This window comes from Lepisosteus oculatus, chromosome 6, assembly GCF_040954835.1.
Source record: "Lepisosteus oculatus isolate fLepOcu1 chromosome 6, fLepOcu1.hap2, whole genome shotgun sequence".
NCBI classification, from domain to species: Eukaryota; Metazoa; Chordata; class Actinopteri; order Semionotiformes; family Lepisosteidae; genus Lepisosteus; species Lepisosteus oculatus.
In genome coordinates, this window is record NC_090701.1 from 36,001,980 (window position 1) to 36,019,050 (window position 17,071).

Genomic DNA, 17,071 nt, shown 5'->3' on the forward strand with positions numbered 1-17,071 from the left:
CTTACATACACATATTATGACTCCATTGACCTTTAATTTGAGTCAAATAACCTGTCTCTTCAATAAATGTTGAGTCACACTGAATCTGCCTGGCATTTTTAAGCCAGGTTAATCTAACATGATTGTTTTTCATTTTGTTGTTCAAATTATAACATGGTGTCATCCAACATTATGCCAAGAGGGTCACTCTGACATCTTTATTTAAAATATTATTTCATTCAACTTTGAAGATAAACACTATCTGTACCCCTATGCCTGACCTATGTTAAATCAGCTTGCATTAATTAAAAAAGTATGTTATACTATGGAACTTCAAATATTTTAATTGATTATATTCAGTCAAGCCCGAAGCTCTGAAATGCTACAGATAATAATATATACAGTAACATAATAAAAGACTAGATGTTTTTCAGAGAATGTTGAATGTTTTTTTTAAGTCACTACGAATATACTGTAGGTGGTGGAAAAGGTCATTTTCAGTCCCTCATGATTTTCTCTTCTGGTTGGCCAATGTGTTTTATGGACTTAGTGGAAAGTATTAGATCAGGAGTGTTAAAATCATTTAACATTGTGATTTAGTCTCACTCCTATCAAGACATGCCTAAAATAATTGAAAAAATAGGCACAGCCATTACATACTATTTTTTTGATTGCTTATTTTGACAAATTACCTCCTTTTAAAAATCAACTATTTAAAATTTTCCAAAACTTATTCAATACCCTCTGAGCATGGGGCATCTCTTACTAACAATTATTTAAAATACCCTTTATGTGATTATGGTCTCATTTTATCTTCTAAGGTCTTATTCCTGGTGAGGTGGTGGTAACAGCAATGGTCTCCAGCACCTCCTTGGGGATTCCCAGATGCCCCCAGGCAAGCCGAGAGATATGATCTCCCAGGTATTTCCCAGTGGGCCGTGCCCTGAACCCCTCCAGCATGAGGCACTCATGCCCGAGCTACCTCAACTGGCTCCTCCTGATCCAGAGGAGCAATAACTCTACTCCAAGCTCCTCCGAGATAGCAGAGCACCTCACACTGTCACAAAGAGTAAGCCCCAAAGACCTATGGAGAAACCTCACTTGCACCACTTATACAACATGATCTCAATCTTTTGGTCACTACCCAGAGTTCAAGGATGGGGACGGGGACAATAATGTATTTATTGTTCATTTTGTTCATCCCTGCTCTGTTGAAAAGAATATTGATGGAACATCTTGTTCACGATTCTTCTCGAACAGCTGTATACACCCACCCTGTCCCATACAAATGTTTTTGTATGAAAGTTTCAAGTTCAATATTTACAACTTATTCTTGCAAAATTATCAGTGAATGCTTTTTTCTGTATTCACAGACCAAACTTGCGTATTCGCAAGCTGTGCAGTTAAGAGTGTAAATGCTTGTAGATCTGCTACACATCACCTGCATCGCATCACCTGCATCGCTACAACAAGGCACAGCTTGGTTAATAAAGAGTAAGCATGTTTATGTTGAAGTGCATCATGGGATTATGACTTAGTTATTCATTTTCTGCCAGGAAAGCATTAGATGTATATTGTGTGTAGAGCTGTTAGGACAGTAATGCCTGTGTTATGCTGTAAAATAAAAGGAACATTAAAAACAACGTTCACGATTCCCTACAAGTTATCATACTCTCAGTTCTTCACTGTCTTAAGGAAAAGGATAACAAAAGAAATTAGAAGAGAAGTAGACAAACAGCAGGAGCAGGGGAGCGAGTTGGTTGAGTAGGAAGGGAGTGAGTACATTTCATTTACTTTGTTGCTACTGTGCTGTAATAAACTTTATTACAATACAGTAGAGCTGCATTTATAATAAAAACAAGATGTAAAAAGTAGAGAAAATTGATTAATAATGAAAAAAATAACTATTACAGTATAAGCCGTAATATCATGACGGTGATATAATTATGTATACATATTATATATACAGTATCATAACAGTAATATAATTATATATATAATATATTGCTATATACAGTATATATAAGATATTACTATCAAAATCCTTCACAAGCCATACAACCAAACCCTATTTTCCCCATTAGGTATTAATTCCCGCATTTATGAATACGCCACACCTTTGTAAATTTTCCATTTGCGTAGACGTCAAGGTTCCCAACCCTCACAAATACAAGGTTTACTATATTTTAATACTCTCTTTTCTTCACATCATAGCCACTTTCCTTGTGTGTTTGCTTATTTAGTGACTTTAGTGAACATTTAGTATACTCCTTAATTTAACATCATGTCATCAAAAAGTGTGGCCAGTGCTCCAAGGTGTTACAAAAGCAAAGAAAAAAAGCAAAACAGTTCCTGGCTGCAGAACTATTACATATTTTTGTCTTCTTAACAGCCATACTAAGTTAAATAGGTCAGTTATCAAACATAAACATACAACAGTGTTTGTATGTTGGAAATCCAGTCCTTTTCATACAACATTGAGTAATATTTGACAAATGTCTAGATTTCTGGAGTGAATCATGGGAAGTGTAACATGGATACAATAATATCAATAAGGACACCTGCATTGTAAGTGAACTATGTAGGCTCAGACAACATGAATATCCCAGATGATGTCTCTGACACCATCTTCCACATGGGCCAAATAAATGGACTTGAACCACACTAGCCAGACCCAGCCTGTAGATGTTTGATATCTTTATATTAGATAATAGAAATCCTATGCAAAGTTAGGTAGAATGTCTCATTGTACTATATACACTGCAAATGAGTAGTAAAGTACTTTCTCATTATGTTAGAAATGTCCTTAAACAGGTTAGAAAGGACATTATCTTACTGCTAACTGGCACAGAGCCTGGCACTTTTTGTCATCTTTCATCAATACCGAATGTCAGGGAACATCTCTTTTTTAAAAAAAAATGTTGATCACACCCTTTATATAATAACTGGATAACCCTTATTATGATTTCCACCACTGTTTACTTCATATAGCATTAAACAACTATTTTTCAGGATGATACATAGATCATTTCCAAACATTTTAATTTCTGGATGCTTGTGCCGTATGCAAATCAGTTTTAGGTCACAAAATAAAACAATAAAAGTCAAAACCATGCTACTAGACACTCTTCTTGTGGGCATTACACTTGCCAGCAGTTTATACAAAAAGATTCCCTTGAAAAGTAAACAAGAACACTGCACTGAACATCCCTGAAAAATCAAGAAGATTCCTTAGCCCTGCAGAAATGCCCTAATAATAATGTAGGTTAGAGTGGTTTTCCATTTTATCTGTAAACTCATCTTTCATCTGCCATACTGTGAGGAGTAAATCCAATCACTCTGTCGAACAATTCTTTCTTCAACTCAGTGAACATTTTTTTTTCTGTCTCATCAAATAAAGTAAGCCCACTACTGAGGATTTGAAAGGTTTGGTTATTTTAACCTCTATATAAACATGACAGGCTGCATAAAGAGGGTCATTCTGTTCTACCTGCTTGCTTGGTTCCTAGTAGGGCATTCTTCCAGGACCCTCTCCAGCCTGCTTTTTGAAAGATTCACATGGAGAAACATGTGAGAAAACATGGAGAGATGTTTAGATAGCTTGGTTTCAGTATTCACAATCTTTAACATAATGTGCTTTTTATTCTTCGATCTGAATACAATTCTGCTTACGTACTTTATATATATCCTCTCATCCTCATTTTCTTGTTTTGTATTTTTTACTATTTGAGCTGCAATAGTCATTTTCTTTTAGGATTTTGAATACCCAGATTTGTATTTATCACAGGCTAAACTGACTGAGTAAATTTTAGTAAACTGACTGAGTAAATCTGACCTTATAGAAACAATTACAAATACTGTATATTTGAAAACAGTGTATTCTTTTACTCGCTCTAAATTACAGAAAATTGTCCATAAACTTCACAAAAGATTTACTTGAAGGGTGGCTGGAAGAATAACACAATTGCTTGAAAGAAAATGCATTGAAAAAGGCAACCAGTAGGTGTAGAAACAATCAGATGACAAGATGCATGTCGTAAAGCACCTCTTCATTTAACAAAAATTGATTTTCTTTAAAAAAACATGATTACATTCACTGCCTACAATACCTGTGCTGCTAAAATGTAAGAGAGCTAAACTGTAAATTGTCCAAACATACATATTTTGACATGTTGGTGAACAGAAATATCTCATATGAATGCTGAGTGTCTATTGGACGTGGCATCCTTATTGAGTTAAGTCTTGTTACATTTTAGCTTACCATTTGACATGATGTCTTCATTGGTTTATGTCCAGTTGAATGTTGACAAGATAACGTTATAGTGGAGGAATTTTATATCAGAGTTGACGCAGCTTTGGAAACACTGTTCATCAAATGTTTAGAAGCAATAACTCATCTAATAGCCTATGACAAGAAAGAATTTTTCATCCCTTTGAAAGAAAAAATTGCAGATTTTCCCCTAGAGACACCAGGCCTTTCCCTTATTTGCTCTTATTGTATCCACACTGCAAAATAAATAATGTAAAGACATTAAAATTGGTACTGAGTATAAGGAAAATGAAGAGTATTTGACTGGGTGTTATTAATATGACAAAATGTGACTGTGATTAGGCCTTTGTCTGTCAGGTAAAGATGATACCTTGCTTTATTTTTAATTAATAATATTACAGAAGAGAGTCTCAACAATATCCCTAGAGGCTGAGTTTATAGGGGCTTCTGACAAGAGCCTTTACAATATAATTAGGTTTAAGAAACTGCAAACAAATGATTAATTGGATGCACGATGAATAGTTAACATTATACATTAATCATTAAAAAGCTGCATTTTTTACTCCATCCTCCCTGCAATTCACTGATTACTACACATGCTTATGCATTTTAATTCTCTGTCTTCTCTTAAATATTTTCATACAACTGAGGACATAAAGAAGTCTGCAAAGGAGAAGAGGCTATACAGTCCATTTAGCTCTTTTGATTTTCAGTAGCTAACTGGTCCAATGGTCTCATCCAGCTGTATCTTGAAACAGCCAGGGTATTGGCTTTAATAGCATGGCTGGGTAACGTCTTGTTCTCCTCCTATTTGCTGTTTCTCATGCACTTTCCTTTAGTTTTCATTTGTGTCCTCTAGTTCATGTATCACGACATTCATGAGGTTGACTGTGTCAATGTCTTTGACGATTTTCAATACTTGCATCATCCCTACTCTTTGTTTTCTCTGTTCTAGACTAAAAAAAATCAGTTCTTCTCATCTGTCAGAGTGAGACATTTCTTTGAGCTCAGGAATGTACTGTACCTCTTCACTCTTTACCTGAATGACTGCAGAACAGCAGTTTTTTTTGCATCATCGTGATCAAAACTGCACACAACATTCTACATTAGACTTTACTAGATACAGTAATTGCACAATTTCAAGAAAACCGCTTTAATTCAATTCTAAATGTTTAACTATATACTGTGTCTTTTTATTGCATCCTCAGAAAATGACATGAAATGATGTGACAACACAAGGAATGTGTCTTTTTCATAGGCACCTTCTTCAAGATCTATATTTCTCATTTTAAATTCACCACCTTCAGCTCCAAACCCATAGGTTGTTTTCCTATAGGAAATCCACGGGAACATGGGGAGAACAAACAAACTTCACACAGATCATTCATTCCTGATCTAGAATACGCAAAACAGCAGTGCTGTTATTCATGCCTACTGTTATGGTATTGAGATCGTTCTTCTTTGGACTATTTTTAATGTCACAGTACAATTTTGGAAGAATGGTACATTAAATTGTGGACTCTCTAAGGGCTAATAGGAAATTTTCATTTCATTATTAAAGTTACATTTTTATCTACATTCTTTTTTTGTTCAATCCTACCAAACTCATAGTACGTCTTCTAATTGTTAGCCGGGATTTTTTCATGAATTCCTGAATTTAATGATGTTTCATTGTATTTATTGTCTTTCCTGACGTTGAATTGCTTCTTTATCATTCCAAATGAAACAGAACATACTGTCAATTATTTCTGAGCACCGTACCAGAAAACTACACTTCAACACATATTCCAAGAATATAAACGTTAACTGTCACCACAAAATCAGTACTGTATACTGTGCCATGCAAAACCCCACTAGGGAAAAGGTAAAAACCTGTGGAGTACAGATCTGAAGTCTATAAGTAGCATTCTCATACAGTCCTAAAAACAGATATTTGTTTATACCTATAAAACTATTGGATTAACAATAATAAGAAAGTAAATTAAAACATATATAAGGTAACAGCATCCACAGTCTGCTTTCCTGAAACTGTAAACCTTTGGTTTGTATTTGATTATTGATTGATTTCACATTGCCTGAATGGTTTTGTTTCCTTATTATACCATGATTATTTAAAAATACTAGATGACAGCAGGCATTAGTATTAATAGCAATACAGAGATGAGTAAGAAAGTAGTTTTGCTAACAGAAGAAGTAGTCATCATTTCATTTGCGTTTCTGACATCCTTGAAAGTTAATTTTAATTTCATTACATATGACTGCATTATACTTGATACCTTATTTAGGTGTTAATTCTGTGCTGCAAAGAAAAAGAAGAACATAGTTTTTTTTCCAGGTTTGAGAGAAAATTAAAGGTAATTCATGCTGAAATCTGTAAATGAATGGAAACCAAGAAATAAATTAGTTGATTGATGAAAGCTGGGAGAATGTGTGAAACTAGTTAAAAGCAATGTGATGTTAACAGGCAGTGTCACATGAGGTTGCTGTATCCCCATTCCTTTTGCGACTTTGACTAACTTCTCCTTTCTGCTTCTGTGTGTTGGTGCCCTGTCGATTGACCATACAGTACATGTACTGTACATTCCCTCATGAATGTGAGACTGACCACTTCCCGCAGCTCCATATCTAGTGCATGTTCAAAATCCGCATCTACACATTTTCTAACTGGTTTTCCAGTACAGGGCGATGTGGAAGGCAGAGCTTAACCTAGCAAGCACAAGGCAGGATACATCCTGGATGGTGACAGCAGTCCATCACAGGGCACGCACACATCAGGGCCAATTTTACCAGAAGCCAATTAGCCTACATGTTTGTCTTTATACTGTGGGAGGAAACCAGAACAAATGCAGATATGGGAAGAATCTACAAACTCCATGCAAATAGCACCCCAGGAACTTCTCTAGTGCATTTACTTCTCTAATGCATTTACCCAGAACCCCAGGGCCCCAGTGCTGTAAGACAGCAATGCTACCCACTGTGCCACCACGCTGCCAACACTGTACAGTATGTCATTTTTCACAATAATTGAGCTGTATGGGACTTGCTCTAAATCATGTGAGTACAGCAAAAATGTCAAGAAGCTGCCCAAAGGCCAATAACATGTGTAAATAGACTCAATAGGTGTCAGTTGTTTGATTATTAGATAATTGATAAAAGTGTGGAAAAGTACCACTCATTTGTGGTTTATAAAGGGTGAAAATGGTGATAGTGGGGTGTGGAAGGAACACACTGACAAGCCTGTGGAGAGTTTTGTTCTTTTCTATTGAAAACCTGGAGGAGTATTGAAATAAAGCATCCTGTTCCTTTACATGTGTGGCCATTGTAAGTACAGTATGTTTGTAAAGTTCCTTGGGCAAAACCTAATAAAGAGGTAGGTCTTTTGCCACATTGGAATAAAAAGTGGAAAGAATTTTGTTTTTTGGTCAATCTGTTAGGTCTTCCTGAAAAAATAAATGGCAGCTGGAATTACACTCTAAACACGGGAGCTTTGAGCCAGCAGCCCTGACCCTCATGCAAATATTGTGCCCTTTACAAATTGTACACTGCTTTGTGTGCCTTACACTTATTGGATGAACTAAGCATATCCTTGGTGTTGAGTGGCATATTTTATTTACTTAGTTTACTCCATCCCAGAGGAACAATGAGGGCTTGCACTAATCCCTCATCTGTAGAGGTTGGGAAGACATGGACCATGACCAATCCTAAAGCAATTCAGAATGGAACACTTTTCTTGGAAGGGTTTGTAAGATAAGGCATGTGGTGAGATACTTGCTTGTTAAGTCCAGTGATTCCTATTCTTCAGCCCAAGTGGAATCTTATTGGGGAGGATTTTTCAAAGGGGATTTGGAGATTGGCTTTCTTGAAGGCAGGCGTATCTTTGGTGGATTAAACATCTCCTCATGTAATGGCAGGTGAGGAATGTATTGAACCTTTTAAGCATTTTTGTGTGTTATTGCAAGTCATCAGATATGTGGAGGTGTGATGTTTGCCTTGACCAGACAGGCAGAGTATTCTGCTGCTGAGAAAAGACAGTGCAGGGGTTGAGGTCCTGTGGGTGGTGGTAGCAGTGTCTGAAGTTGTACCAGCAAGGTTGGAGCTCAAATTGTTCCTGGTTTTGAGCTTGGCTACTGTTGTCTTTAAGTACCTCCAGAAGGTCAGCAGCTTATCTGGGGTCACTTCAGGGTATATTGGAGTAGGATGGTGATACATTTCTTGTTTGTTCATCTGAATGTAGACTGGATACTGTTTTTGCAGGGCTTGGTTGTGTTAAACACAGTTGTGTTTAATTAAACCAGAGTTCATGTGTTTGTTGTGCAGGTCCCAGTTTGTTTAAATCATGTCTAAAATAGCAGGATGATAGTGTCAAACAACATGGAATAGCCTACAATATCCTACAACCATGATAATTACTACTAGTAATATTTGTTTGGTCGGAAAATGTGGATTTTTGCACTGTTTTATACTTGTTTCTTCCAGCACTCTTTTCAAGGTAGTGAACTTGTAGCACACTATATGGCAGAGAAAGCAGAGGATCTTGACAGCAAACTTGCATTTGATGAAGGACAAACTAGCATCTTAAGATTTGTTCTATGCAGAAAACAGTCTTAAGGGCAGCTGGGAAAAAGTTATATATACAGTGAAAAATAATGTTCAGTGCCAGTCACAAAAATGACAGCTATAAGTAGAAGACAGAAACTACAAACATTTTCACCAATGCAGAGTACTGTGAATATGAGGATCACTGGTGCAGCCCAAGTTCTAATCTTTCTAGAAGCCAGGCCATCCATTCACTAAACTCTGCAAGACATCATTATCTGACATCTAATTTCTATAAACATCCAGTTAATACAATTACCGATTCACTAAGCAAGCTTTAAATTAAATATGTAATCCTATTAAACCCATTAGTTGTTTCATATTCAATGGATTGTTGTATATTCATTAACATAACTTAATCAAGTCCCATGCTCACATCTTTAGCTTTGCCTTCTTTCTCTGGAACTGGTGTAGGTTTAAAATGAACGCAACTAAATAAACTATGAACACATGCAGCAAACTGGACATTTGGAATATTAGTCAACATCAGGCCACTTTTTGCCACAAAAGTTCTTCATTTGTTTCCATTTTTACTATCGGAAAGCTGCTTAATCCTAGTAAGGGTCATACTGAACTAGAAAACAGCAGGATTACAAGTTGGAAGGCATGTTAGTCCATTGCATTACATACACATACAGTACTCAAGAGCATGGACATACAGTACATAGTGACAATTTAGAGATGCCAATTAATCCAACTATCACTGTTCTCAAAATGTAAGGTGAAAATATAGTGCCTTGTGAATTCCCTGACAGATATGGTAAGAATATGCAAACTCCAAATAGAAGGTCCAAAATTCAACCTAGGACTGAAGACAGGAACTATGAGACAGGAACAACAACTACCATACCACTGGGCTATTTTTTTGTACAACATGTACAAAATTTTAACTTCAAATCAAAGTTTTCTTGAACTGCAAATATTGTGAGTTGCCTTTTCATTTATTTTACCTACATGAGGTCATAAGTGCCATACTACCAACTACCTTCCTTTGCCCAAGCTTATTATGTACTCTGTTCATCTCATTATTGAACTATACAGTATTAAAAGGATAAGCATACCTTATCCTTTAGAATATTTAATGAAAGGGCTTTTAAGGATCATCATGAATCATCATGGTACTGTAGCTAGGCATAAGTTGGAAATCTCTTGCATTTCCTGTGCACAAGGTTTTGTAATGTTATAATACTTTAACTGATTAGTATTCGTTGCAGAGTTTCTAAACTGTTGAGAGAGAAGAATATGAATAAAATGCAAGATAGGAAAAAAAGTCTAAGAATTCAAATTTCAAAATAGTCTGAGCAGGCACTACCTTCTGATCATACAGACAGGCAAATAAAAGCATTCTCATGGTAATACTAAATGGGCTTTCAAACTATTTCAACCAAGGCTAGATGATTATAGTGATATCTTTCTCACCAAATTTCAAACTTTTTCTGGTTTAAAACTTTTAAGACAGAAATATCAGGTATTATCCTAAGTACACTACAATTAAAATGGGAAGCAAATGTGCACCTGCAGCCAAGAATGTGGCTAGGCTTGTGTTATGGAAAAATCATTAATTTACAATCTGCACAATTTAAGTTGATACACAAATTAGCCGCTCCAAACTATGGCAATAAAGTGAAGACAGGACAAACCTACACATGTACAGTATAAATCTTTTCCAAAGATTAAGTGTTTTGTTGTAATTTTCTATCAGACAAGAATTATTGTCCATCCCATGTTAATTATAACTTATTTACACTTATATAGAGCTTTACAGGTAATGGGGATTCCCCTCCACCACCACCAATGTGCAGCATTCACCTGGATGATGCAACAGCAGCCATAGTGCACCAGTATGCTCACCACACATCAGCTATCAGTGTGGAGGCAAACAGAGTAATGAAGCTAATTCATAGATGGGGATTATTAGGACGCCATGATCAGTAAGAGCCAAGGGAAAATTTGGCCAGGACGCCAGGGTTACACCCCTACTCTTTTTGAGAAACGTCCTGGGATTTTTAATGACCACAGAGAGTCAGGACCTCAGTTTTACGCCTCATCCGAAGGATGGCACCTTTTTACAGTATAGTGTCCCCGTCACTATACTGGGGCATTAGGACCCACATAGGCTACAGGATGAGTGTCCCCTGCTTGCCCCAATAACACCTCTTCCAGCAGCACCCTTAGTTTTTCCCAGAAGGCCTCCCATCCAAGTACTCACCAGGCTCACACCTGCTTAGTTTTTATGGGTTGCCAGTTGTGAGTTGCATGGTGATATGGCTGCTGGCATGTTAGTTATGGATGTTCTTTCTGTGTTAGTGCCTGAAAAAAAATCATTGGCATTCTAAACACGAATGTTACGTGGAGTACTTTGTCTTCTCAAACTCAGATTTGAAATAATTCTGTTTCTGTGTAAAATAAAAATGACAATAGCATTACACACAGTATGAACATCCTTTCTTTTGAGACTAGGATCTATAGCTGACAGTTCGGCACACTACTTTGGTGACAATGTAAATGAAATAAGCTAATTAAAGTTACATGAAGTTTCCCATAACGGTTGCAAAGAATTCTAATTGCCTTTAATTTTGATTAGTTTCTACTGATTAAAATATTTTTCAAATATTATGCTGAATGCATGCGGTCAAGTATCAACAGGAATCTGAACAAAGCTATGTTGCTTAAGGACTAGATTTACCAACTTACAAAAGGAACATTCAAGTAATGACAAAAGACTTAAAGTTTTAATTTCTGTTAACTAACTGCCACAGGCTACACATGAAATCTGTACGAGTAGAGAAATATTCATTTAAATTAAAAAAGAAAGCATTTTATGAAAAATAAAATGACTCTTTTTAAAGAGCTGCAAGGGTTCTAATTCAAACAATTCTGATCTGTACAAGCTATCTGTTCTGTTTTACTAATTAAGAGCTACAAAATAATTCATTCCGATTTTCCACAATAATATGCTGCAGGCACCTGAAACAGAATCATAAAAACAAGAGTTTAAAAAAAACAAAATAGCACAACGCTATCCCCTTTGTTGCACTAAAAGACCAGAAGATTCAGTCTAAATTATTGATTAATGTCAAAGTATAGAATTTCTCCAGAGAAAATGCAACATGTGTGGTTCTGACTTAATGCAAACTCTTCCTCTGACATCACCCCAAACACTCAGTCAAACTCTAACTCTAAAACCGAGTTTATAGGGTACCAACAATTACACAGAAAGAAAATCGATAGCTAACATGGAATGGACCATATGTAGTAAATGACGGAAAATGACAGCAAAATATATTATCTCTGGAAGAGATTTATACTGTATATGTGTATGTTTGTCCTGTCTTCACTTGTTGGCCATATGTTGGAGCATCTAATTTGAGTATGAGCTCAAGCTCCACCAGAATCAGTAACTTGAGCAAACAGCATTCTTGCAGACTCTTAAACAGGGATACCCTATATATTGTTACAGCGTTAGGTGACTAGGAAGTGTCTCTAAGAGTTTAGATAAAGTTTGTGTCACCTGGCAGAGTGAACACTTCCAGCTACAAAGCTAAACTTTCACAAGTTTCATAATTCCCCATTTGTACCACTATTGTTTCTTGTACTTCAATTGATAAACGTCTAGTATATCTTGTAAATGTATGTACTGTATGTTCTGCAAAAGCCATTGATTCGTAATCTGGTATTAAAGACACATTAAAAATTGTTTCACTGGGTGTTTTGGAATGTATTTTCAGTAGTTTACTTTGGATATTTTATTGATTAAATTCCAGAATAAAACTCAGCAAAACAATCAATTTATACAATGAAATAACACAACATTAACATAATGACCTAATGGAATTAACAGTGCCACTGAATGCCATCCACAGGCCTCACCACATTGCTTAAGGTCTCTATCCAATGGTGCTACAAGGTAAAAGCTAGAGAATATGTTTTAGTGAAAACAGCTGTTTTATATCTATAAACAGTTTGCATCTAAAAGTTTGCAGTTTGTCTATCTAAAAGTACTGGATTTTATGGCTTTGGCGAAAAAGAAGGAGAGTGTTCAGTGAGAGATTATTGGTAGTTGCACTCATAAGTATTGTAACATTTGGATTAAAAACGATTGCCCTTTATCTATTTTTTAAACTGACATCCACTACAAAAATTATTTTGAGCGTGTGTTCGTCAAATGTGGGTCCTCCAACTGTGTCTTTACACCATTGACCCACAGCAAAAATTCCTATGCACACAGGTAGAGAATTAGGAAGTGCAAACAGGCTCATACGACAAGTGCATCAGTCAAGCAATTCATGCTTTGTCATGTAACAAGCTTTGCTGTGCCACAAGATAGTCTGGAGCCTCACGATATCACCACAATCCCACAGTCCCTTGGAAACCTGCAAGGGCCACTGTTTTGCTGGAAGCTGAGAGACTCATAGCCAACTAATTTTAGCCTTACCTCCAGCAGCACCAAGCCAAGTGTGCATTGCCAATTGAAGAAGTGAGAAAGTCTGCCCTGGAAATGGCTATGGTTCAAAAACAAAAACCTTTAGTGACCCAGATATAAAGAATCAAGTGTCTCAATAACACCGTATGAAAATGGTCTGTTGCATTTTCATATGATTAGCATAGGCTGCTATGACAGTGCAAAGAAGTGTGGATTGTAAAGTAAGGCAACAAAAAGGAAAGAAGAACTTTTGCATTTCCGGCACTTATTCGGTTTTCTTACCATGCTTGGCTCTGTAAGCACACCCAAGGCAGGCTGAATTAGCTGTGTCAATTGTGTACACTGGAGCATTGAATACATCTGCAAGAACCTGAAGATAAATGCTTATTAGTTAAAAGTAAACTCTCGGTAGAGATTGTATCTGAAATTAAACAACAGCATACATGTTTTATTTTAGAAAACAGGAAGATTGAGGTCAATACTGAACCTACACACCTAGAAGCAAATATTGACTTCCTGTACCCTATATTACCAGGATGAATGAGTTTTCAATAAATGCTGAAGAGATATCACTGATAAATCAGTCAACAAGAACATATATTACACTCTATAAATTTGGTTTAGTGAATGTTCATGTTTCAAATACAGAGTGTCAATTTTGACATCTATATTATATATACAGTATATATAAATAAAAGGTACAGTAGTACCTCTAGTAGTGTGTGGCCACTGTTGGAAGTAATAAAGTAATAGTAATAGAAGCTGTCACACAACACAACATTTTGATGATACTGCCTTGTAGTTATCGGTCTCCTTCCTTATATAGAACATAAATATTTATATTCTTATTTGCTGGTCTCTGATTACTCAATGCCATGTTGTCCAAGCTCATCCCTCAGCTGTTCAATGGGGCTCAAGCCTTGTGAGAAGTGAATCCATAGCATAACTTTTACATTGTCTTCTCATAAGAAAGTCGTTGAAAGAAAAGCAAAGAGGACATATTTTGTCTTTCTGTTGTTATGCCAAGAAAGAAGCACGTAAGGCTGAGGACTTGATCAGTGTAGCACCAGTCAGGATGCCATCAATCACTACAAGCAAATACCAAACACTCCTGCCCAGACCATCATCTGAGACCTCTCCAGTGTCTGGTCTATAGTACACAATAATTAGTGGATCATTCTGCACATCTGTATACTGCTCTGTGACGTGCATCAGGGAGTACTACACAAATCTTTATTCATCGCTAAACAGGGCTTGGCTTCAGCGCTGGTGAGACCACCTTAGGTTACTTACTCCAGCATCCAATATACCTGCAGCATAAAAGCTTTTCTTTTGATAAGCCAAGCATGTTGGTTCCTTTCTGTGTTTTCTTACTTTATTTTTTTTAGATTCAACAGGTTAAATCACCTCATCACCTGTGCTCAATGAATTCTCTCATCTCTGAGGTGATTTACTGTTTATGCAACATGAACTATCATGCCCAGTCAGGAATGATCAATGAAACAATAATTACACTTTAATCAATACCTAAAGTCTACTTGTGATTTCTAAAAATCTACATACAAAATAATGTTTCTTTTGATGTTCAGTATATATGTTTAAGAATAAGTTTAAGGTTACTTTTCATGACGGTAAGCAATTTAATTTACCTATGTTGACCACTTTTTAATTCCAACTCAGAGCAAGTCAAAAGTCGGGAACAGCAAAAGAATGACATGAGGGAAACATTTATGCTCATTATAAACAAGCTTACATGATCTATGTTATATTTTATAATGAGTGACACTCAAGCCATAAACTTACACTGTAGAAAGGCAAAGGGTGTGTAGGTCGCTTTTGTAATAAAACAGCCAAAGTACAGATAAAATAATTTTCATGAATGACACGGTAAAAACAGATGACTAATCTGAGTAGTTACAACACATGTTTAATTTAACACTAATACACAGAAAAGAAAGTACATGTGCTTTTTGATAAGAAAATATAAATGATTTTTTACCCATTATCCCAGCAGGGAGTGCACAAAAATTGATGTTGCCAACAACTTCAAAAATATCACTTTAAACACAAAGACATCCGTCTTTAGTGATTAAAGGCTTTTTACCATAAATATTGACATTTACCTGCAGAATGTCTTTGTTTGCTGATGCTCCACCAGTTGCCAGGACCCTAGTTCCAGGAACTAAAAATAAAGTAAATAAAAAACATCAGACATGAATTTCAGGTTATATCAGGACCATCATGATTCTGCTTGAAAGAAAGAAAATTTCTAATTCTATTGCCCTGATTGTTGAATCTCTAAAGGAGCTCTAAACACTAGGCCAGAGGATTATTTACTTAGGCCTCATCACACAAAATGGCGCAGAAGGCCTCCAAAAGGTGCCTCAATTTTCTCGTATCCTCGGCCACTTTGGATGCTTCCTTCCAACTGACCCCCAGAATGATTCTAAAAGTTCAAACTTTATTCATTATTTCTTTTGTGATTTCCTGATATTCTGAGCCATAAAGACAACAAGTCTCTATGTCTGAGTTGAAAAACTTTGCGTTGGTTTTGAGTGAGATGTTATTGGATCTCTATGTTTGTTTTAGGGTTGCAAGACAGCTCTGAACTTGCTGATGCGGGAGCGCATGCCTACGTCAGTACCACTCATCTACAATACTACTAAGGCAGGTGAAGGTGTTTATTTTGTTGATAATGTATAATATATCTAGTTATTCTGATGTGTTTATGTTGATGCCCATCTACTTTACTTTGTGTTGATCCTGAGACAACTTTTACCTAAGACAGTGTTCAAATGGTTATATTTATGTCACGGACGTCCAAAGGGACTAACCGTGGGGAGAAAGAGAGTGGAAAAAGACCCATATGCGTAGCGGCGAGACAGGAAAAAGGCCCGGGCTCATTAGTGCAAAGAGTTCAGGAATGCCGTATAGCAGTGGTTCTCAAACTTTTTGGACCAAGTACCACCCCTTATCCAACCAAACCATCCAAGTACCACCTACAAGTCATCATCTCATAGGAACCCCAGAAATTCTTAATGACCAACATGAGCGCATGTGCACACACACTCACACATACATATAATAAATATTATAATAATAAACTTTATTATTCAAAGTGTTTTACAGAAAAACATTAACAACAACTAATAAAAAAGCACCATTTCAGTGAGAGGGGTGAGCCTGTTTAGTCGAGCAAAGCACATGTGAATTAATTTTTCGAGCCTTGATACAATTCACAACAGTCTAATAGATTTTAAATCGTCAGGCATTTTCTTGACAGCAAAGGTCTCGCGGTGGATGTTGCAATGAAATTTCTGGAGCAACCTCTCTAATTTGTGCAACTACACCGCTGTGTCGGATTGTCATTGCTCTAGCACCGTCTGTACAAACTCCGACACATTTTATCCAGTCGATGCCATTCTCTTCGATAAATTCATTCAGAAGCTGAAATATGTGCTCTCCTGTAGTTCCTGTTGGTAGCGGTTTACAGAACAGAAAGTCCTCATGGGACGTACCAAACTCGTATCTAACGTAAACGAGCAAATTGGCCAAATCGACTACAGACTCATTTAATTGCAGTGAAAAACATCTGCTCATCTTAACGCGCTCTGTCAGCGTACTTTTGATATAATCCTTCATTTCAATAATTCTATGAATGACTGTGTCTTTAATGGGGGGGCAGCAGGTCGAGCTGTTCAGCAGCTTCTTCTCCACACATAATAGTGTGGGGCTTACCTGCTTTAGCAATCCGCAAGCTTGCATTTTTCCACATTTCCGTTTTTATTTCAGTGTTTATTTTA

At 36.5% G+C, this 17,071-nt stretch overlaps 1 protein-coding gene across 2 annotated transcripts in view; it reads right to left on the bottom strand.

The window, feature by feature from the left end:
* The window catches only part of xylb (xylulokinase homolog (H. influenzae)), a 118,138-nt gene that overhangs the window by 24,568 nt on the left and 76,499 nt on the right, over window positions 1-17,071 (bottom strand). For both annotated transcript variants that reach the window (XM_069191226.1, XM_015354098.2), the window contains 2 exons: window positions 15,392-15,450; window positions 13,551-13,638 (listed from right to left, as the gene is read on the bottom strand). In XM_069191226.1, the coding sequence (XP_069047327.1) occupies window positions 13,551-13,638; window positions 15,392-15,450 (147 nt within the window). The remainder of the gene's footprint in view (window positions 1-13,550; window positions 13,639-15,391; window positions 15,451-17,071) is intronic.